The sequence below is a fragment of the Scomber scombrus genome, chromosome 22 (assembly GCF_963691925.1).
Source record: "Scomber scombrus chromosome 22, fScoSco1.1, whole genome shotgun sequence".
Classification (NCBI taxonomy): domain Eukaryota; kingdom Metazoa; phylum Chordata; class Actinopteri; order Scombriformes; family Scombridae; genus Scomber; species Scomber scombrus.
Window position 1 is genome coordinate 5792969 of NC_084991.1, and position 22477 is coordinate 5815445.

The 22477-nt window shown below is 42.7% G+C and overlaps 1 protein-coding gene across 1 annotated transcript in view; it reads left to right on the forward strand.

Annotated features, from left to right (window-relative positions):
* The window catches only part of nav3 (neuron navigator 3), an 84096-nt gene that overhangs the window by 46253 nt on the left and 15366 nt on the right, over nt 1–22477 (forward strand). Inside the window, 12 exon segments of the mRNA XM_062443303.1 lie at nt 1521–1831; nt 2907–3644; nt 4998–5423; nt 6177–6218; nt 7943–8100; nt 8751–8945; nt 9420–9472; nt 10921–10944; nt 12599–12676; nt 18700–18783; nt 19793–19928; nt 20681–20805. Of these exon segments, the coding sequence (XP_062299287.1) occupies nt 1521–1831; nt 2907–3644; nt 4998–5423; nt 6177–6218; nt 7943–8100; nt 8751–8945; nt 9420–9472; nt 10921–10944; nt 12599–12676; nt 18700–18783; nt 19793–19928; nt 20681–20805 (2370 nt within the window).

A 22477-nucleotide genomic window follows, 5' to 3' on the forward strand; every position in this document is an offset into this window, starting at 1 on the left:
GAGCAACTGCAATATGATTACATTCTGCATCATCTAACAGCTGCTCCTTCTTGCCCCATTACTCCCCTAAAAAATTAATGATGATTCACTGTTAAAAAGTGCTGAGAATGACCGTTGTTTTGAAGACGCATTTTAGTAGAGACAAGTAAAAGCCGTTTGTGTTTCGACAGTTAAATGCTTTTAGTATGAAATAGTAGCATCAGGAAATGTTCATTTTGTATTAGCAGAAACTCAGTACAGCTCTGATATGGTTTTAAGAATGTGGACAATAACGAGTGAGACTAATAGCAGTGAGACAAAATTACAAATGGTAAAGCTGGATGACAAAGTTTTGTAGTAGACGAACACATCTGGAATGCATAATAATTAAATCTATAACGACAGATTTGCTTTATAGTACTACTATTATGTTTTGTATTATCTTTTTTACACCTCTTTATGTACACCTGTAAATATAGAGTGGGATTGACACATGTGACTGTCAGGTGACCTGGGTCTTTGTGGATTTAAGATGGCAACTATACATTCTGTCTTTAGTCTGAAGAAGGGCAGGAGGTTTGAAACTTGTAACTTGTCACTTGTGATATCCCATTAAATAATACCTGCATTATGCAATGCTGCATGACACACACACACACGCACACACACACACACACACACACACACACACACACACACACACACACACACACACACACACACACACACACACACACACACACACACACACACACACACACACACACTAGAGTACCTGGGAATTGCCTGCACATATTTTGGAATATGGGTGTCTGTCACTACCAAGAATGTAAATATATTGAGTGGTTATTACAAAAAAAGAAAAAAAAACTAATGAAAAATAATAATAATAAAAGAACCATTACAAAAAAACACTATAACTTTGTTTAAAATAAGAAGGGATTTCATTTAAACTGTAATAGAAACAAATAAAAGTTCATTTTTTAAGATTATTATTATTATAGATTAAAATAGAAGTAGGAAAAACCAGATCCAACTAAATTCCCTCTTCTAATACCGAGTTAGAAGCCAGTTGGTTTAGTACAAAGCGAGGCCAGCCTTTATGTGAGCTCTGATATCACAGCTGAGAGAATTAGCTGCGGACTGACGGCCACCGCTCAGCTCTCCTTAGAGGTTCTCTTGCTTTATTCTGCCAAGTATCTTTGGCCCCTCATGAAATACTCAACAGACTGGGCTCTTAAGAGACTCCGGTGTTGCTAGGGAGACTGGCCATCTGTCAAAGTAGGCTGGTTATTACCGCTGTGTTTGCGTGGGTGTGTTTGCGTGCGTTCTCAAAAGAGGAGATCTGGACAACGGGTGATTCCATAGATAGCTATGACTTCACACACACACATACACACACACACACCCTGCCGTTCTGTTTATCCATACACTTCTATTTCTTTGGGCTGGCTTTTTGTTTTTAAAGGACCATACCTTGAGTTTCACAATGTTTTAGACTATTAACTATAACTATACCTATAACTGACCCCCCCCCACAGTCCCAGAGAGGAAGCCGGTCCAAGCATGCAGAGCAGGAGGTGAGCAGCAGCTGGGCCGGAGCCGAGGACTTGAAGAAGGTGGAGGAGGAGCTAGAGGCGAGCATGGACCCCAGCAGCGGCTCGTCCCGCTGGAAGCCTTCCTCATCCTCATCTTCCTCCCAAGCCCAGGGCCAGTACGAGGACGCCAGTCAAAAGGCCACCGCGCTGGCCCAGATGTCTCAGACGGGCTCGTTGAGGAGGGGCATGACGGCCCAGGTGGGCATCACGCCCCCAAGGACCAAGAGTACCTCTGCCTCCCTCAAAACACCCGGTAGGAGGACACATTTATCTGTTTATCTTTAACCAAAATGTGTCAGTATTTCCTACTGAAATGGAATATTTGGTTGGTGTACAGTTACAATTTAAATCAAATCCTTTGATTGGATCGTTAAAATTGTGGGCGGGGCTTAGAGTTGACCATATGGAGTTTCAGAGAGAAAGAGAGCTACGCAGTACTGTTGGCTCCACACACCTCCCTCACCTTCCTCATCAAGAGGAGGACGATGGTGTATCAAAGCTGTTCTGGCAGCATGTGGTGAACAAACATCTTACTGAGACACTTTATGTTGGGTTTTCCTTTCTTTTGTCATCTGTCTTTATCTCTCCATATTGACCCACAATCGATGTGACCGGTGTGGTTAGCTACTCGCCCGAAACTCACATTTGATTGGATGAACTTTTGTAAATGCCTCTGAGTACAGGATGAGTCATCAAACATGTGAAACCATTTTAAAGGAACAGGACAACATTCTCGAATACTGATTTTTTTTTTTTTAATTTAAAATATATTTAGCATAGAAGAAGAGATAATTGAACAATTACCAAGATTAAAATTGTGAAAAATGTGTTTTTCATTTCACTGGGACCTAACCATCTACAGTGACATCAACAGATGCATTTCATATTATGTTCTATGCTTTTTTCATAAGCTCTATAATAGCTGTTTTAACACATTGAAACACAATTATATTTCATTAAGGTGACCTATTAATAATTTGCTTTTTTTTTTTAAAAAAGAACATGATTGGAATGTGAAATTATTAGTTGTAACAGATTTGTTGCCTCTGCCAAAAATATAAGATGATTCTTTTCACTGATATCTGAGCTGAGAAACTTTGTTCTCAAGTTTTCTGTCCACTCAGCAGGTTCAGCAGCATTGTTGCAGATAAGCATTGGTTTTCAATGTGGCTGAGCTTTGATAATCAGGGTTCTGGCTGTTGGCCAGTATTTACACTAATTCAGCTTTTCCTGCACCGGGGCACCACAGGTGATGAAAACAAGAGCCGGGCCAAGAATGTGCTGAGGGTAATGTTTCTGTATTTGTGCTAATAAGTGTTTATGCAAATCGACAGGCAAAACTGATGATGCCAAGGCTTCAGAGAAGGGCAAATCGCCTTCCAAGAGTTCAGCCGGCATCCAGCGCTCGCCCTCAGATGCTGGGAAGAGTAGCGGAGATGAAGGCAAGAAGCCACCCTCCGGCATTGGACGCCCACCCACTACAGGATCTTTTGGATACAAGAAGATCCCTGGTCCCACTGGAACCTTAATCACCTCTAGTGGTGCAACGCTCACTAGTGGCTCAGCCACGCTTGGCAAGGCGCCCAAATCCTCAGCTGCCCTCGGCAAAGGTGCAGGCATTGGCGGTGTGCGTAAGACCAGCCTGGATGGCTCACAGCCCCAGGATGACGGCATTCTGATCAGCTGCGGAGGCTCCAAAGTGTCCCTGCAGTACCGCTCCCTACCCAGACCAGCCAAATCCTCCAGTGGGGCGGCGGCAGGGCGCAGCGGCGGGCACCGCTCCAGCTCCAGCAGCATCGACTCAAACGTCAGCGGCAAATCAGCCGGAGGGGCCGCGACGCAAGCGGGAGCCAAACGCAGGGACGCTGGGAAAGTGGGCTCAGACCGCTCCAGTCCCATCACCATCAACCAGACGGACAAGGAGAAAGTGGCAGTGTCAGACCAAGACCCGACAGCGGGATTATCCACCTCCCCCAAGTCAAGCCCCACTTCCACATCAGCAGGCCAGACAGGCCTCAGGCAGCCGGGATCCAAGTACCCCGATATCGCTTCTCCTACCTTCCGCAGGTCAGACACACAAAACAATCCCCACTGCTCTCATTCTGTGTTCGTCTCTCACCGTATATGTTCCGACGTGAATCAAACATTTCACCACATTAATTATCAGTCCCTTGGTTACAGTACAGAAAGCATGCCTCGAGGTGCAGCAGGAAGTCTAGGATCTATTTTAAGAGATTCATCCGATGTCATCAGCAGTATTTCAGAATCATAACTTTAGTTTTGTTTTAATTCATGATGATAAAGTGATGTTTGTGTTACTCAGCAGTGTTTTCCTGATGCAGGCTGTTTCCCAGACTCCTCTAACAGATAGGAGCATTTATTGAAGTTGTCATCTGTAGTGGTAAAGTCTCCAAAAAAAAACACTCTGTCATCTCTATCAATTTTAGATATCTCTGGATGCGCAAAAAACGAATATAAGACACCTAATAAATCACATTTCAACTCCTCCATAGGAAAATTGATTGAGTGAGTTTACGCACTGCCGCACAGCCGAGGGGTGCCATTACATAGATTGCCCCCCGCCCTCCCAGCGTAGGTGATAAGTCACTGCAGATGAAACATATCTTTTACCCTGAAGATGAAGGTCTGACGGCTCTTCGTTCAGGTTCAGGCGAATCCAGTTTAGCCCCCCTCGATCAGAACAGACAGGAGACAGGAGTTCCTCTGCACGCCAATCCCCGGCTCATTAGAAGCACGCGGTATCAACAGGCGTGTCCAAACATCCGTCCCATCCGATCTGTCAAGCCGACCTGTTTCATCTGCATGTCTTCAAGCTTCTTTTTTTCCCCTTTCTTTTCCTTCAAGAGAGCGTCACCTATATATACATATTTTGTGTGATTGCGATGACAGACTGGGACGGGGGCGCAGGCTGTGTAGCAGGCTGTTTTGAAGCATATGCGGGGAGGGGGAGGCGAACGGGGGTTGAGCGGCCTAACAGATTGGGTTATTTAAAGTCGCGGGGTCGCAACGCCAAAGCTGTGAAAGCAGATGTGTCTGTGTAAATTACAGAGAGTTCGCAGCTGAAATGAGCCGGAGTTTGCAGCGAGGGGATGAACGTGTCGGGAAGTGAGCTCAGTGTTTTCATCTGCAGTTAAAAAAAAAGCTGGTGTTAGAATAAAGATGTGTGGATGTTTGATTCTTGAGCATTTACTCCTTGATGACCAATCCAGTAATTAACATGTAGACCCTAATCCTAACCCCTAACCCCAACCCTAACCCTATCAGATTACCACAATTTAATCTACTTTCTCAACTCCAAATTATACCAAAGCCCTTCATTTGTCAGTATGAATCTTACAGATGCTCAGCATTTGTTCTTTGAGCATTTCTGAATGACTGCACCCACCTCTCTACCCTCAGATTGTTTGGTACCAAAGCCAGCAGCAAGGCCAGCTCTCCGGGCACGCCCGACTCTGGCAAGTGCCCCTCATTACTGGGCAGCCCCCACGGCACGCTGGCGAGGCAGGCCAGTCTGGACTCACCCTCCTCTGGCACGGGGAGCCTGGGCAGTGCTGGGGGCATGAGCGGTGGCAGCAGCCCGCTGTACGGTAAAACCCCAGACCTTTGCACCGACTCCCTGGCCTCCAGCCCGGCCTCTGGCCTCTCCCTGCCCTCCAACGCTCGGCCCTGGCCTGCCTGTAGCTCGTCAGCCGGCAGCAAGGACACACTGAGCTGCCAAAGCATGACCAGTCTGCACACCAGCTCTGAGTCCATTGATCTGCCACTGGGCCACCACGGGCCCAAGGTTACACGAACAGGCAGTGTCAAGTCCACCCTGTCTGAGGGGTGAGTAACGTGAGGATACGATTGGGCGGAATCGTATTCATTGTTTCATTTGAGAACACAGACAAAAAGAATGCATCTCCCTACCTTAAGACATATGATGCAGAGGAAGCCTTAATCATAATAATCACAAAGGTTATACACTAAATCATCCAGCACAGTTTGTTCAATTTAAGCTTCTTTTCCTGGCATGGTTACCTTTTTTTAAAAAGTAGGTATTGTATCAAAGCACTTAGCTAATGCTACTGCAACCCATAACATTGACTTAACTTAGCTTAACTTGGTTTTAATGGGAGCTTAATAAGAGACTCACTGCCATGCCAGAAAAGGTACTACAATAGAGTTCAGATCATTTCAGATACTCATTCCCATTACAAGTCTTTCTTTATAGGGTGTTTCCATTGTTTTGTCCACACACAGCGCATGCAATATATACCTTAAATCAAAGGATAAACAGGGCGCCAGTTAATCATCCATACATAGCGTAGCTGTATGTCTCAAAAATGAAACAATTGATTTAATCGTTGCCTGTGTTTTCTATTTGTCGTCTCTTGTGTAGTGACGCATCAGTTAACAACGTTTTAATGTTAATCCTCATTGTGTGTCTGCATATGTGTGTGTGTGTGCGCGTGTGCGTGTGTGTGTTAAAGTTGGAGTTTGTAAAAATGTGAAGTCTTTTTTTTTCTCCCATGTATCATATAAGCAGATGTTCTCCAGGTGTTCATCTAATTCACTCATCCTCTGTGTTTTTAACAGCATGCCTCTTGACAGAAACACCCTTCCCAAAAAGAGACTGAGGTACAACCAATCAGCAGCCAAATCTCATTCTCGACTTTTTTCCTCTTTATTCATTGGAACAGATTATTATTATTATTATTATAATTATTATTGTACAAGTGCATGAAAACAATCACTCTGAATCTACTATAATTACTTTTCTATGTTGGTGCATGTGTGGCATGGCGTGGCACCATTTTCAGATTACCAAAATTTTGGGATTGTCTTACGTAGCATTCACACTGCAGGAGTCAATACTCAGCTCCAAACTGCTGCTCAAACCTTATTTGAACTATTTCCTCGCTATCTTTTTAACTATTTCCGGCTCTTTGTTGGTGTTTCCCATCAATCAGACTGCTGTGGCACAACACTGAGGATCTGATTCTGTACCATAGATCCCGTACCCCAGATCAGATTCTTAAAAAAAAAATCAGAAGCAGTAACGAATGCAGCCTCAGATGATCGGAGCGTGTTTGTCTGTCTTGCATGCTTTGCCTCTCTGTTGCATCGTCATCTCATCTCCCCAGCGCTGTTTTAGTAAAATGCGGCAATGACAGAGCAGTTCTTCCTCAGCTCTCCCCCTCCTAAAATGGACCTGTTAGCCAAGAGGAGGAGGGGAAGGGTGGAAGGGTGGAGGGTGGGGGTGATAAAAATGGATGTTTTGAATTTAGTTGAGACTGCAGGGAGAGAGAGCCAGAAATACCATAACCTATTCATCACAGTGGCACGACCTCTGCAGGGAACGGCCTCTCTCTAGCCAATTATACAGTTCTCTGCTGGTGAGAAGCTGCGAGGTCGGACGCCAGTTTTCGAACCATTCTTTGATTATTTTCCGTTGGCTTCCGGAAGCTCGAGTTCTTTTACAGGCCTAAAAAAAAAAAAGCATCTTATCCCGTTCTACACTTTACGCCTGCTGGATGTGATGCTCAGTTTTTTTCCTTCTTTTTTTCTGACCACAGATTTGACGCCCGTCTGTTCACATCTGAAAACCAGACAGCCTGATCTTTACATTTCCTTCAAGAAGAGCTTACACTCATAATTACCCCCCCTCCTCTAGTTGTATAAATAAGTGTGACGGTCCTGCTCGTGTGCATTTTTATTTGTAAAGCAGTAAGTACACAGAGTTAAACGCTGAACCCCATCGGATGTTTCGCTTGTTCCCTTTCAACTCGAATGCTGCCGTGTCACAGCATTCAATGCTTCTCTTTTAGACACCCAATCCCCGGTGCTGAGAATGTGGAGCCCAGGCGTATACAGTGGGAGGGGGTGGGTTTGTGGGGACTAGAGCGAGGTCAGATGTGACAAGCGTAGTAATGGAGGGCGTTGGAAGGGAAGACGGTGCTGAAAAGGGATGAGCGCAAACTCAATTATCATCCTCAGAGGATTAAATATGGCCGATTGTCACGCATGCGATAAGGGGGCCCCCTTCTACCACTGAGCCACTTTGGAGCTGGGAGGAGAGGAGAGGAGCGGCGGCGGTGGCAGCAGTGTGTGTTGGGAAGCTTTTGAGCCTGAGCAACGTGTGTGTGTGTGTGTCTATGATGGAGCGTGTTTAGATGTATGCATGTGTGTGGTGAGGCTGCATGTGGTTTCTTTTTTTTCTTTCTTTCACCATCTGCTCAAATGCTTCTGCTGTTTACCTCCACACACATTTCATCACCACAGAAAGAAAGTCACCACCTGTAATTGCTGCCTGTCAGAAAGTGTTAAAGCATTGGAGTTTACAGCGTCTCTGTGGGCTTCAGGTACCCTCCGTCCTCCAGGCAGACGTCCCATGAGGAAGGGAAGGAGTGGTTGAGGTCCCATTCAACAGGAGGGCTTCAGGACACTGGCAGCCAGTCTCCACTGTCTCCTCCAGGAGCCTCCTGCACCAACACGGGAAAATACCACTACTCCAACCTGTGTAAGAGCACACTAAATGCTGCTTGGTGGATGGTTGGAATGATTCAGTATCAAAGGTTTCAATTTACAGACATCAACAAAGGCTCATAAAGAGTAGAGACAGTCACCTAAAGACTAATGGAGAGATTCATGACTGCAAATATTAAAAAATGAGTAAAAACTCTCCTGAGCAAAATCTTAAAAGTCTGACTTCAGATGTAACCTCCTTTGTAATCATCAACATTTTATTAAGTAACATTTTTCTCAGTAACTGTAACAGATTACAGTTACATTTATTTTGTAATTATATATCATAACACCATTACATGTAACTAGTTACTCCCCAACACTACATCTTACACTATTTTAATATAATCTTTCTATCAATGACTCACGAGGAATAACTTCACTTTGTTAGATTTTTGCCTAAAATGTGTATTTAAAACATGAAACAAGACATGTAGAAGACACATGGCCATTAAAATAATGTGTATGATGTTGTGTTATATAATTGCATAAAACATTCTTTTATGTGCAAATAAAGAAATAGTGTCTAGAAATTTCAGAGCAAGTTTGCAACATCATCATTAAAGCAAATCATCTATGTAAATGTTACTGGGTCAGAATATCAACACTCATATTGATCACTTCATGATTTTTCCCTCTGTGCAGTGAGCCCCACTAACATCAGCCAGTATAACCTGCCACCAGGCAGCAGCAGCATGAGCCGCTCCAACAGCATCCCCGCCCAGGACTCCTTTGACCTGTACGGAGAGGGTCACCCACTGGGTGGCAGCGCAACCTCCCTGGAGGATCGCCCGCGCGCCATCAGCCGCTCTGGCTCCTTCAGAGACAGCACTGACGAAGGTAGGACACGCTCACAAACCTGAGCTGCTGGATGACTCGCTCGATGAACCCTGTTCCTAAAGTGACCCGACTTCTTTAATAATAAGCTGTTAGAAAAAATAAAAGAGTCACATTCACCAAAGCAAAGCCCCATCAGTCATCAGGGTCTTTAATACCAGATTTAATGACCCCTCACTGTGTGTTCATGCTGTGAGTGGCTTAGCTGAGGGGTCTCTCTGTTCTGCTTTTTGTGTGGGTTTTATAAGAGGACGTGACTGCATTCACACTGTATAGAGGTCAGCTTTTAAACAGGCAAATCACAGCTTACATCATCTGTGTTTATTATGAAGAGAAATCATTAAACAATTGAATTGAAGTTGAAAGGTCACATACATTACATAAAGCTGACTATTGTATAATTACATATTCATTTCAACCTTATCTGTTGCTTTGCTCTCAGTTGTTAATCACTCATTACTCTCTCTGTGCTTACAGTTCATGGCTCCTCACTGTCTCTGGTCTCCAGCACGTCTTCACTGTACTCTGCGGTAAGAACCAGTGGCATGTTCAGGGTTAGGATAAATGTGAAAGCATCAGATATTTGTGTAACATTTACTCCTTTTCAGAATTAGTCAGGGTGTAAATATTGAAATCTAGCGCATCACGCCCTATAAAGCTGCACTGCTTTATTTTGTTGTAGCATCCAACAACGCCCCCAAATCCTCAAATATCCTCTCATACAGCACTCAGGTTTGAAACTGGAAGCACTTGGAGGAAATTTGAATGTAAATATAAATATCAAATTTTAGACACTACAACAGAAATCAGTATCTTTATAAACAGATTTTATTTCCTCTTCACTTTTGAGATTTCAAGATTGATTGAAGTTCTTTTTAATCTTCTTTCTAATTGGATTTTTTTGTCAGTGTTGGTGCAAATTTTAAAAAATGTTATAGTAAAGAAAAACACTTTTAAGCTGATTTTGAAAGTGGCAAAGCCTTCAGCTCTTCTCAGTGATGCAGTGTTGCATCAAATCTCACTTGAAGACTCTTATTCTGTCTTCTCCCTTCTGTTTTGTGTTTTTTATAAGGACACAAAATAACTTTCCATAGTCGCATGCTTCCAAACTAACATTGGCAGATAAGACTGTGGACCGGTGTTTGTTTTCTAATAGCACAGGCAGCGCTCCAGTCGTCACGTTCAGTGAGGCGGCAGATTAGTTTTAGAGAGGCGAATCGATTACTGCCCACCTCCGCCTGTTTCCAATTGTGCTTGCGAGTTGCAGAGGAGAGGATGAATGATGGAGATAATTTAATTTGTAAAGTTTTCCCTCAGGTCAAAATACTTCTGTTTGTTTGGTAGTTTTCATAAAGTATGTTCCATTTAAGTCTGTCTGATTTTATTCACTTTTTCTGTCAATTGAATCTCATTTTAATTAAAGTTTGTTAAGATTTGTCCTTTTAATCATTTCTTTTAATCTTTGGCATTAGAATGCTTCTCTGGAACACACACACACACACACACACACACACACACACTCACACATGCACACACGCACACTCACACACACATTCTCACACACAAACACACATATGATTTAAAAGCTACTTGATGATACACAACAAACACACACACACTCACACACACGCACATATGATTTAAAAGCTACTTGATGATACACAACAAACACACACACACTCACACACACGCACATACACACACACACACACACACACACACATATGATTTAAAAGCTACTTGATGATACACAACAAACACACACACACACACTCACACACACACACATATGATTTAAAAGTTACTTGATGGGACACAACACACACACACACACGTATGATTTAATTGTTACTTGATGAGTCACAACACACACACATGTATGATTTAAACGTTACCTGATGGGACACAACACACACACACACACACACACAGCAGACTATTTAAAATTGACTCAACTTTGTTTGTTTCTTGCTTCCAGACGGAGGAGAAAGCCCACTCAGAGGTAAGGACGGGGGGGAACTTAGTGTCCGCCTGCTTGTGTGCATGTTTGCCTCTTTCCTTTACATTCATACATTACAGTTACATTGACACCCTGAAGATCTCTGCATGTGGGGGTGAAGCGCCTTGCTCATGGGCATCTCAAAAATAACTTGTCACTTACTGGATTTGCTTTTTTGGCTTAATGTGGGATCAATCCAACAACCTCTGGGTCACATGCATGTTTTTACTGCACTTCAGGAGGCTGCCGGCTCTTTTTACTGTGTGTGTGTTATGTGTGTGTGTCCTTCTATCTTTTTGCACTGCATCTGTATTCAGAGACTGTGTGTCTAACTCAATCAAAGCAAAACTGTGATATTTGTTCATCTTGATTTAAAAAGCACTCGGACTCTTATTGATGTATGATTAAACAGTTTAACTCTATGTTGCATTGCTTAGTCTTTTTGCATTGATCTCATCTGGATCATAAATGACCTCACACCCTTACTGTGATATAACTTCTATACTCATTACAAAAACTCAACACTATACTAATAGAATGCATGCCCTTCCCTTTGGCTCTTTCTGTTTGGCTTCATTTAACAATCCTGTTCAGTTTATCACTGATTCTTCTTTGATTTTCCAGTTTAAAGTTTTCATTTTCTGATTTCTGTTACAATCTTTTTCTCTCTGATCCGGTTTTATCTGTGATGTAAGCTCTTAAGTTTACAATTAGACTCAAGTTTGGATCAAACAGTAATGGCAAATACTTCGTAATTTATCTTAACCCATGACAGGTGGGATGATCATGACCCAATTCTGATCATTTCTTTCTAATAGCGGACACACATTTGATGTTTACTACGTAGCATGCAAAAAGCAAAAAGCTGCATTTAAAAAAAAGTGTCTAATGTGAGCCATGTTGATATGTGCTACATATTCAGACTGTAAGGCAGGTGACCTACACGTCTTCATCTAAATGAGACATTTGTTGTCATATTGGCACCACAGCAAGTCTCAATTTGACTTCAAACGAAAAAATTAAAGCTTTGTTATTGTCAGTATCGATGCAAATGTCTCAACAGCATCACTGCATATTCATCCTGGTATCAGATAGAAAGTCACATATTAGTCACACTTAAAATGTTAAGCGTGACCCAAACTTTTTTTCTTCTTGCACTTATGTCGCAAAGAACCGCCAGATCTTTGCGTTATCTAAACCCTGTCAGGTATTTGCAAATACTATATGACCTGTGTGATACTTACGTGTCTATTTTTGTCTAACAATGAGAGAGCCAGTGATGTGGTTTGTTATAGCCTCTGTGTCTCCAGCCACATCAGTACATGCTGTTCGATGGAGGCATGCAACATAGTGTTAATTCTTACTCTTCTCTTTTCAATCAAGGGCCAAACAGTCCAAAATTCCACGGTAATCCCCCACACTTTATGTTCACACTTCACCCCAGTGTTCTTTTTTTTTCTCCACACAGTGCCACCATGTAAAAAGTGTGCACAGTATTTTTTTTTTAAACATCAAAAAATGGGAGTTGCAAGTTCAACGCCTCTTTACATTTAAAAATCACTCTTATTTTGTTAATAGCTTTTTCTTTTTTTTAATTTTAAAGGATCATTATCCGTAAAAACTGAACCTCTGTATTCTTCTCTATCCCCTCCAACAGCAAATCAGAAAGCTGCGTCGCGAGCTGGACGCCTCTCAAGAGAAGGTGGCGACCCTGACATCTCAGCTGGCTGCCAACGTGAGTTTGTTTACTTTGGAGAAATAAAAGACGGCGTGGAAACAGCCGGCTCATTTGCATGATAACCTGCTGTCAAAGAGCTTCTTTATAACCAGCGTCGCCTATCGAAGCTCTGAGAGGAATATAAATCTTTAAGACGCCCACTAATTCCTCGTCTCTGTGTTTGAAGCTGCTGTGAGTGTGTTTAGGCTTCTGCTTGTTTGATTTTAGTGCCGTGTGTGTGTGTGTGTGTGTGTGTTTGAGTGTTTGTCCTCAGACGGGATATTATCTTGTGTGTTTGTGTGGAAGGAAGGGTTGCGTCTTTTCTTTTGTCTCAGTCGGCGCCGCTTTTTCCAACGAGAAAAAAATAAAACGGGAGCCTCTCCCGAATTCAACCAAGCAGAGAGAATCAAATAGAGACAGACGGGGGGGAAGAGAAAGGAAAGAGAGCAGGGAGATGAGGATGAGTGGATCTAGACATCGAGTGCGTCATGCGTGGGTGAAACGAGGAGAGATACAGAGACCTTCAACCCCCCCAGAGAGGAGGCTGTCTTTGTGTGCTGAGATGCAGATAGATCGACAAACTCCAGCATCTGACTCCACTCAGCCACCCCCCAACCCCCCACCACCACCACCACCACCACTACCACCACTCCCCGAACCCTCAATGCCAAGCGCCTGATCAAGCGTGGAGGCAGACAGGGTCTCCGCTTCGGTCCGACGCTTTGATCAGAAAGTTGCGCCGAGCTGAAACTGAAGACTGAACTACAAGCAAACTCGACGAATGCAGGGGGGGAAAGATGACTTTATAGATGAGTTAGGGACAGTCACACCACTTTCTGTTTATGCATAAGCTCTACAAAAGTGGTCCGTGCCAAATCTTACATAGTGCTTCATTTTAAGTGTGTACAGCCTTACATCTACAGAATACTCTCAAAGAAATCAATCACAATTAGCATGTGATGTACCAGCATAGGCTTTGCGATCGACTGTTGGACCCAAATCAACATATTGGGCACCTCTGATCTACAATATGTTGAGTCTGGCATCAACAGCAACTGGGTTAGGGTTAGGTTAGTACAGCAGATAACAGAACAAATAATTCATCCCCCAAAAATGCAAACATCACTCATATTTACAGCAGTGTTGAGGTAGGTTAGTGCAGATTTTACGTTTAATGTATAAATACACATGTGTGTGTTTGTGTTGCATAGGCTGCCAGTCTAGTTGGCCCTGACTCAAACAGTAGACACTCAGTTTTGGCTGCACTTCCCAGTGCTGTACATTTACAGGCTTGATAACATGTAACCACCTCGGGACGCCAGCAATGAAGCCAGCGAAGAGTCTTAAATGAAAGAAGGAGACACTGTCATCTGTGTCATGTCTGTCAATGACAATAAGCGAGTTGACTCCATTTTTAAATCTTGGAGCTGCCTCACAGATGTCAGGAAGTTGATATCAGGCATGATAAAGATCAGTTCATAATAAAAAATGTTTGTAGCACACAGTGTTTATGACAAAATATAAGTTTGATCTTGTTTTTTAATATATTTTTGCCTCTATTATTAAGTTAGCAGCAGAGAGGCCAACAGGAAAGAGGGGGAGAGAGAAGTGGGTACGACATGTAACAAAGGTCCCTTGCCGGAACCAGGGACATTGCATATATATGACATGCACTGTAACCACTCGCCTACCACGGTGCTCCCAATGTTTTTTAATCTGAATATGAATTATTGTATAATTATCATGAATATTCAAATTTATGCAAAACCATGACCTTTCATTCATTATGCAAGGCAAGCTACATTTATGTGTTTAGCACTTTTCAATAACAAGGCAATTCAAAGTACTTTACATTAAAACATTAACTGCATCAAGACAGGATATAAAAGCAACACATGGCGAAATAAAAGACATTTAAATACATTTAAAAGTAGAGTTTCTCTCAACGCCCCCAACTCTGATTGACACTTGTTCTGTTTTCAAGATTGGAATCATCACAGAGAATTCATGTGTGTTCTTTGCAGTTCAGTTGTAAAGTAAAGTAAAGTAAAAGTCTGCTGATGCAGCATCCTCACATGCAGGAGACAGGGAGAGTCAACAGAGATGAGAAAGAGAATAATTCTAGAGTATGGACAGATGAAAAGCACCAAATTTACATTTAAATGTGTGACATATTTTACATATGATGATAGCAAAAGAGACACAATCTGAGACTTTAGCATCTCTCTGTGTCTGCCGTTGATATTTCCTGACCCTCAGCAGAGTCTGAACATCAACACAGCAAAGAAAAAGGCTACCAGTGTTATATCTTACTGTGCCAAGACAAATGCAAACACTTGCACAACAGAAACCCATATATGCTTTTCAACTCCCACTCCACTGTCGGAGCCTTCCTCGGGATTTGAATCTTTGGCCGCGTTCTACCGGGGCTGCATCACACTGTATCTACATGACAGCACGGTGGGCTGTCGGGCGCTGTAAGCCTGTCTTATCCTCCCGGTGGGGAGCGCGACTCTATGGAAATGTCAGCCTCAGCGGCCCCCTCGCATGTTCTCCACCCACGGTCGAAAAAGTAGACTGCTGGCTGCGCCGCGTACAGAGACCTGTCAGAGACATCACTTCATCATCTTCACTCCTGCACACACACACAGCTGTAAACCCACACACAGGCAGACGCAAACACTTAAACACTTCAACATGTAAACAAACAGTGTAGCAAATAGTTCCAGAGCACACATGCTGCTTTAAATACTCCATTTCTTACACACCTACAGGTTGTGCAAATCAAGGCTGCGTGTCGTTACCACTGAGTGAAAAACTGCTATTTTTAAAATGTCATCTTCTTGGTAGAAACACAGCAGATTTGTCTTAAAGGTTATTTTGAAAGAGTATTCTTAAGGATATCTTGCTTCCTTAATATGATCATTTCTTCTTTAATAGATATAAGGGTCAATGATGTTTTTTTGTGTCCATGTGGTTTAGTCAAATTTAAAAGGGTTAAAATTAGAAAATAAACAAATGAATAACTTGCACACATTCTTTTTTTTTGGACCCAGTATAAAAGTTCTGCTTTTAATCTATTTGAGAGAATATATTAGAGGATTATGGCAAAAATGTCTAAGTGGTGTAACCATAAAAACTTTGTACCAAATAATTCAACTTGCTTAAAAACAGTAAATTCTCAATAAAAAACCATATCAACTAGTTACATTATAACTTTTATATTAAATAAAGGTAATGGAATACAATTGTTTTACTTTTTTTTTTTTTTACAATATTACATTTAATCTGGGGAATCATGTCAATCAGGAACCATTTCAAGTAATTATTAGTATAAATCCACTTAAATCCACTGTAGGTGGATAAAATATGTAATATTTATCATTCTTTTATGGTTACACCATTTGACATTTTCAGGAGCATTCAGTCTTACCCATGTCTTGCAAATGTCACTTCAAATGACATAAAACCAACAAAAATACTAAATGTACATTTTAACTCATCTTGCCAACCCTTATTTGTCACTGACCCTTATATCACGGTTCAAGTAATAACAGTTTGACAATATAATTCTTTAAATCATAAAAAATCATCCAAATTGGAGGTGGAATGATGACAGAAAGTATATTGAGGAAAAGCACATGCTCACCATCTACATGTTAACCTCCAGCTGCTGACTGCATTTGCATTTCATCTCCTGTCATCTCATGAGAGAGCCACAGAGAACCTGCGCAGTGATTGAGGTCATCTGATCTCGATCTCTTCCTCTGTGCCACCGCATACATAATCATTATTATTAGCATTATCTTTATCTGGGTTTGTTTTGCTCAGGAAATTGAATTTGGTTCTTTTATGGGTATGTCATTACCCTCGGTCACTATGCGTGTTCTCGCAGTGAAAGACTCCCATATTATAAACATATTTGCTACTGCACTGTCATGTTAGATTAATTACGCTCCACGGGTGTCATTTTAATTAACGGCGCATTTGTTTTAGGTTTTATTTGATCAAAAATGGAGCAGAATTAGCAAAACCAACATCCTGTCGAAAGGATTAAGATGAACAACTGCTGCCAGACTGGCGATGCTTTGTACCACTCAGTATGTGAAGGGGATAAGTTGTTCTGCCTTGGCTGACGTTCAATTAAATCGGGTTTAAGAGTTCATACAGGCAGCCCTCCCTCCTTCTCTTCTCCTCCTCCTCTCCATCTCCTTCCTCTTTCTACTCACCCTTCACTTTGTCAACCTGACCTTGTCGCCTTTCCTTTTTCTCCCTCCCTGCTGAATCCCTCCCCTCTCGCTTCTGGTTGTATCATCACTTTCATCCCCTCCCCCTTCTTGCTGTAGAGTTTAAAGTATTCAGCGCAGTAGTAGGTAGGTTGCGTACTGTAGTTGTGGACACCCCCCCCCCCCACCCCCACCGACACACAACACCTTTGAGATGTGGTCCACGTCTTTAGAGGTAGCTTCGGCCAGCATAAACACAGACGACTTCTCTTCGTCCAGTTCGCTCGTTTGGCCCACCGTCAACCTCTACCCCACGACCCAGGATCAGCACAGGGGTCTGAAAAACGGGGGTTCAGGGGCCAATCGGGGCCGCCGGGACTTGATCCCAGGAGCAAGACAGATGGTTCAGCCGTGGGACGCGTCAGAGTCCGATCAGCGGCTCCTTCAGGGCGGACAGGTGGGCAGGGGGTGTTGAGTTGGAACTGGAAGGTGGAGTTGGAAAGAGATGTGGAGTTGGAGAGGATGAGTTGGAACAGTTGGCATTTCTAAAGGTCGAGACCTTTGCTGATTCAGCCAGAGACACAGAGGAGGAGAGGCAGCACAGGGTGTTACTCTGCGTGTGTGTGTGTGCGTGTGTGTGGCCCAGGTTTCCTTCCAAGCATAGACTGATGAAGAATATGCTCATTTTGTCTTTGCTTTTTTACGGCTAGTTCTGCTCATTTTGGGAACAAATGCTGTTAGATTTAGTAAGTCTTAAGAAATATAATGATACATGATGAGTGTGTGTGTGTGTGTGTGTGTGTGTGTGTGTGTGTGTGTGTGTGTGTGTGTGTGTGTGTGTGTGTGTGTGTGTGTGTGTGTGTGTGTGTGTGTGTGTGTGTGTGTGTGTGTGTGTGTGTGTGTGTGAGAGAGTGAGAATCAGAGAACGTCTGATGTGTCTGGGCATGCTGCCCACCTTTCTGTGATCCACCATGCCTGACAGGTGTCTCAGGGTCTCTGGCATAGGATAGGAGGATAGGCTGGCAGCACACACACACACACACACATTCTACAGACTCACACACAGTCATGGAACATGAGGCTGCAGCACGCGTCCGGACATACACATGCATACAAAAAAAAAAAAACACATGCACAGACAACTCCAGAAACACACTCACACACACACACACACACACACACACACACACACACACACACACACACACACACACACACACACACACACACATAAACATACATAAACATACACAAACCACAGGTTCAGCAGAGCAGATGGCGTGACGTCACTAAACCTTTGCCACCCTTCGGCGTGTCGCCACTGTATCTTCAAGTGACAGATGAAGTCAGGGAGGGCAGCCCTCTCTGATCTGTGATAGCCACAGCTCTTCTCTCGGCCGTCATTTTTAGTTTGCCAAAGAATAACAGCATATTTGATATCATCATGCATTCCATATCATATGTTTGATGTACAGAATATTTGTCTTGGTGGTATTTGGCTTTTGGAGCATGCTCAAAAGCACGATGGGTAATTCACAGCAAATAGATGCAATAGTAAAGTCATACAAAGCAGAACTGCTATGTACATACTTAGTGTAAAGTTGCCCCTGGAATCTGAGACAGACATGAATATTGACTTACACCTTATTTATCTGTGGTCACTTTTGTGTTTAAGCTTTCATTTTCCAAAGAGAATAAAACACAGTGCTTTACATCTTACAGTAGACTCTTGTGTCTGGTTTACTTGAGCAAAATGAAAAGTTACTCTACACTCACTAAAACCTTGTATTTGTGTGTCTCTTTCTTCGTCTGCAGTCTCACCTGGTGGCAGCCTTCGAGAAGAGCCTGAGTAACATGACCTGCCGTCTGCAGAGCCTCACCATGACCGCCGAACAAAAGGTACAAGAGCTTAGTCCTGAATTTGAAATGTACTGTGTGTGTGTGAACTCTGTGGCGAAGGGATTACAGGGAGGAGAAATGATGAGAAACAGGCAGCTGTTTGACATTGAAATAGTGCAGAGGAAAGTAACATCGCGGAGGTCTGCAGGTGTGAGTTAATGGTTTTTTTTTTTTTATCATTCAAGCTTCACTTCCTGACTCACAGGAGCCTTTTCATAGTAAAGTTTCAGTCATCGCCTGGATATTTCTCTCTAACCTTAACCAAAGTTCCCCAAACCTTCCTTTTTTGTATTACAGCCAGTTACAAGTCTCCAAATCTGCACCAAAACGCAAAGGTTCAACACATTCAATGAACTTATGGCCCGAAAATCCTTTTAAAACTAGAACATCCTCCAAAAATACTCCATCGTTCATCTGCTGCAGGGTTCGTTTCTCTCTGTTTCCCTACAAGTCGACTCCTTTAGCGACTGGAGAGCTCGAATGATGCTGAAACACTGATCACACAGCAGCGGCAATGTGCTCAAAGATATATCCCTTCCACAAATTATGAATGCTTCCTTCTGTTCACACACACACACACACACGCACACACACACACACACAGAAATCTGACGAGCCCTGGCAGCTTTTTAATCCTCTATAAATTAAAGCAGACTGGGATCTGGTGGGATGTCTTTGTCAAACAAGGCCATCCCAACTTTTAATTAAAGCAGAAACCCTATCTGCAGCCCTCGGTGGGTTTTTCAGGAAAGGCAGAATAAGAAGACTCCCTCTATCTGATCATGTTGGTTCAACAGAGGGTAGAGCTTTTTTTTTTAAATTCTAAGCAGGTGGTGCCGGGGTCGGGGGCAAATCCACTGTGAGACTCATATCTTTCCTATCTTCTGGAAAATACCCTCCCCCACTCATTCCCTTTTCCACTGAAAGCCAGATGAAATTTATAGCAAGGCTCTTGATGTGTTGTTTTTGGTGTGCGTCATCTTTACTAAACATCTTCTCTGTCTCTCAGGAGTCTGAGTTGGTTGAGCTCAGAGAGACAATAGAGTCACTGAAGACCCAGAATACCGACGCCCAGACGGCCATCCAGGTGGCGCTCAACGGCCCGGACCACCTCCACAAAGGTACATGAAGAAACCAGCAGCAGCGTTGGACCAAAACTTCTCACAAATAATCTGCAGAATCCAAAAAAAAATCTTTAAATGTCTTCAATTTACTTTTTGATATTCAAGGTCTAAAATTGTTTAAAAATGTCTGGAATTGTTGGAGGCAAAGCATTAAATTTGATTTGAGTGTAATTATACTTGTTCAGTTTATGTTATTTATCATTATTATCAGTATTTGCTGATTATTTTACATAAACCAACTAATCAACTTATTCATTAAAGTCTAAAATAATCAGCAGTTGGAACTATAATGAAACTAATCATTAGTTACAGTCCTATATAAATGACTTCAAAATGAGCTCCATTTCAACCCTCTAAACTATAGTAAAATCCTGCTGTTGTATTATTATATGTCTCAGCAATGGTATTTTAATTTCCTTAAAGAGGTATTTATAAAGTCATTAAATTTGTTGTTAGAAAATGTGCAGATACCCTGATCTGACATTTTGAGGTGGATTTTCCCCAAAATACTTAACTGTGCCATGAATGGAGCCTGATTGGCCCCAGAGGGGATTAAAGTCCTACTGGTGGAAGTGATTCTGCTGTGTCGGTCAGCCTTAGAAAGCCTTGACTAGTCATGAGAACAACCTGAATCAGAAATGACCTTTTTTCAGTCTTAACCTCCTCATAGCTGCTTACTCAAGCCGAGCTGAGCCCAGCATAGCAGAATATTAGAGGAATAAAGGTAGCTTCTCATCTTTTCAGTGCACTAAGGAAGACTTTGTTATTTCCAGACTTGCGGATTAGACGGCAGCACTCGTCAGAGAGTATGTCGAGTATCAACAGCGCGGCCAGTCACTCCAGCATGGGCAGCCTGGGAAAGGACACAGAAGACAAGAAGAAGAAGAAGAAGAGCTGGGTAGGTGGAAAAAAAACAGACACCTAGGCATCACCGGGAGAGTAAAGCTGGATAGCGATGCTCAAGAGTTTAAAAAAAACTGCATTTAAAACATCTGGCCAATTTAATATAGAAGAAAAACATGCAAGGAGAAAGTTCACAACCTTCACATCTTACTTTACATCTCAGAAATGTTCAACTAGTATTTGCTCCTCTGTAGGAATGCCAAAAAGTATAATCAAGATATAAACTGGATTTCAAGGTAGCTCAAGGTGATGCAGCACAGGTTCAGAAGCCTAAGGTGTTTTTACATTTTTTATAATGAGTTGTCTAGTCATCTTTTAAGAGGTGGATTTGGTGGTGAAAGACTCCTAATTCATAAATATGTGCATTATTCAGTGGCAGTTAAGCGAGATGAAATGTATTCCATATGCCCGCATTAAAAGATTAAATGTCTTCTTTGCATAGAGGAAGGGATTTTAAGGATCCATGAAATCCTGGAAAAGCTTTTTGTGTTGTTGCACCTGCTGCAAGAGCCTAAAAAAAAGAGCCCCAAATGTAGAAGTGGAACGTATTAGATATTGTTCATATACCTGCAAAGAGCTTGAACTAACCCTGATTCAGATTCCTGGAGGTCACGTTGACCTCTCGCCTAGCGCCAATCGCAGTCTTGCCACCGTATCCCCGTTGCTAGGTTACAATGCTGAGATGTTGTCAGCTGAGTGGAGGGCTAACGGAGGGTCGAGAAGACGAGTCAACCACCCCTGCAATTACCGTTTGAGACTCGCTTGGGTTTTCCAATACGCAGCTACATCAGCATGCAGATTGGGGCTCGACAAGAAGCGAAGTGGCCACTCGCGTCACAGATATCGAAGTTCGGCTTGAAAAACAAGGCGACGGCTGCTCAGAGGTGAAAGGGAGCGCCGGCTGAATCACAGCGGCGAGTGGGAAAGTTTGAGCAGAAGTGTTGAAAGAGAACCACTCTGAAAATGGACTGTTAAATTGCTTTTGAATAGGCTCTTAATTCTCCAGGTGCTTGAATAGACTCGGTCAAGTTCTGAGGTCTGAAACAGCAGCAGGCCAAGCGTCTAACATACACATGGATTAGAGTTTAAATCTAGCCCAAAAAAAGAGATGAAATAATCTAAAAAGCGCACATTCACCACCATAAAGTGCTCTCCTCTCTCCCTCTCTGCTCTCCTCTGTGATTTTTTTTTCTGTTCTTTGCTCCACACTCAGTGTCCTTGGCTGAGAGCCGTTATTTGGTGCAGCCCCCTGAGTCAGACAGATGACATATTAGAAGTTCTCTCTCAGCCAAACATGCACACAGCCCAAGCCAGAGCTCACTGTGTCTGTACTGCAGTGCAAAAACTCCTGCCCTTGAAATGAAAATGCATGCTAACAGCCCCAAAAAGTGTGACAACCTATCCCGCCATGTTTAGCAAACACCCCCCCCCCCCAAAAAAAAAAAAAAAATTCATGTCAGGCTCAGAAATGCAAATCAACCCTTATTTAAGCAGCAATTAATTATTCATTTGCATAAATCCTGCCTCGGCATATGTACGGAGTGTAGAGACAAGGATGAAGTTGAAGTGAGGTTACTGAGATGGAAGTGAGCAGACGGATGGTTTTCTAAATAGGTAGATCGCCCTTTTCAATAAGGCTTCTCCCTACATCTGCCCCCGCTGAAGTA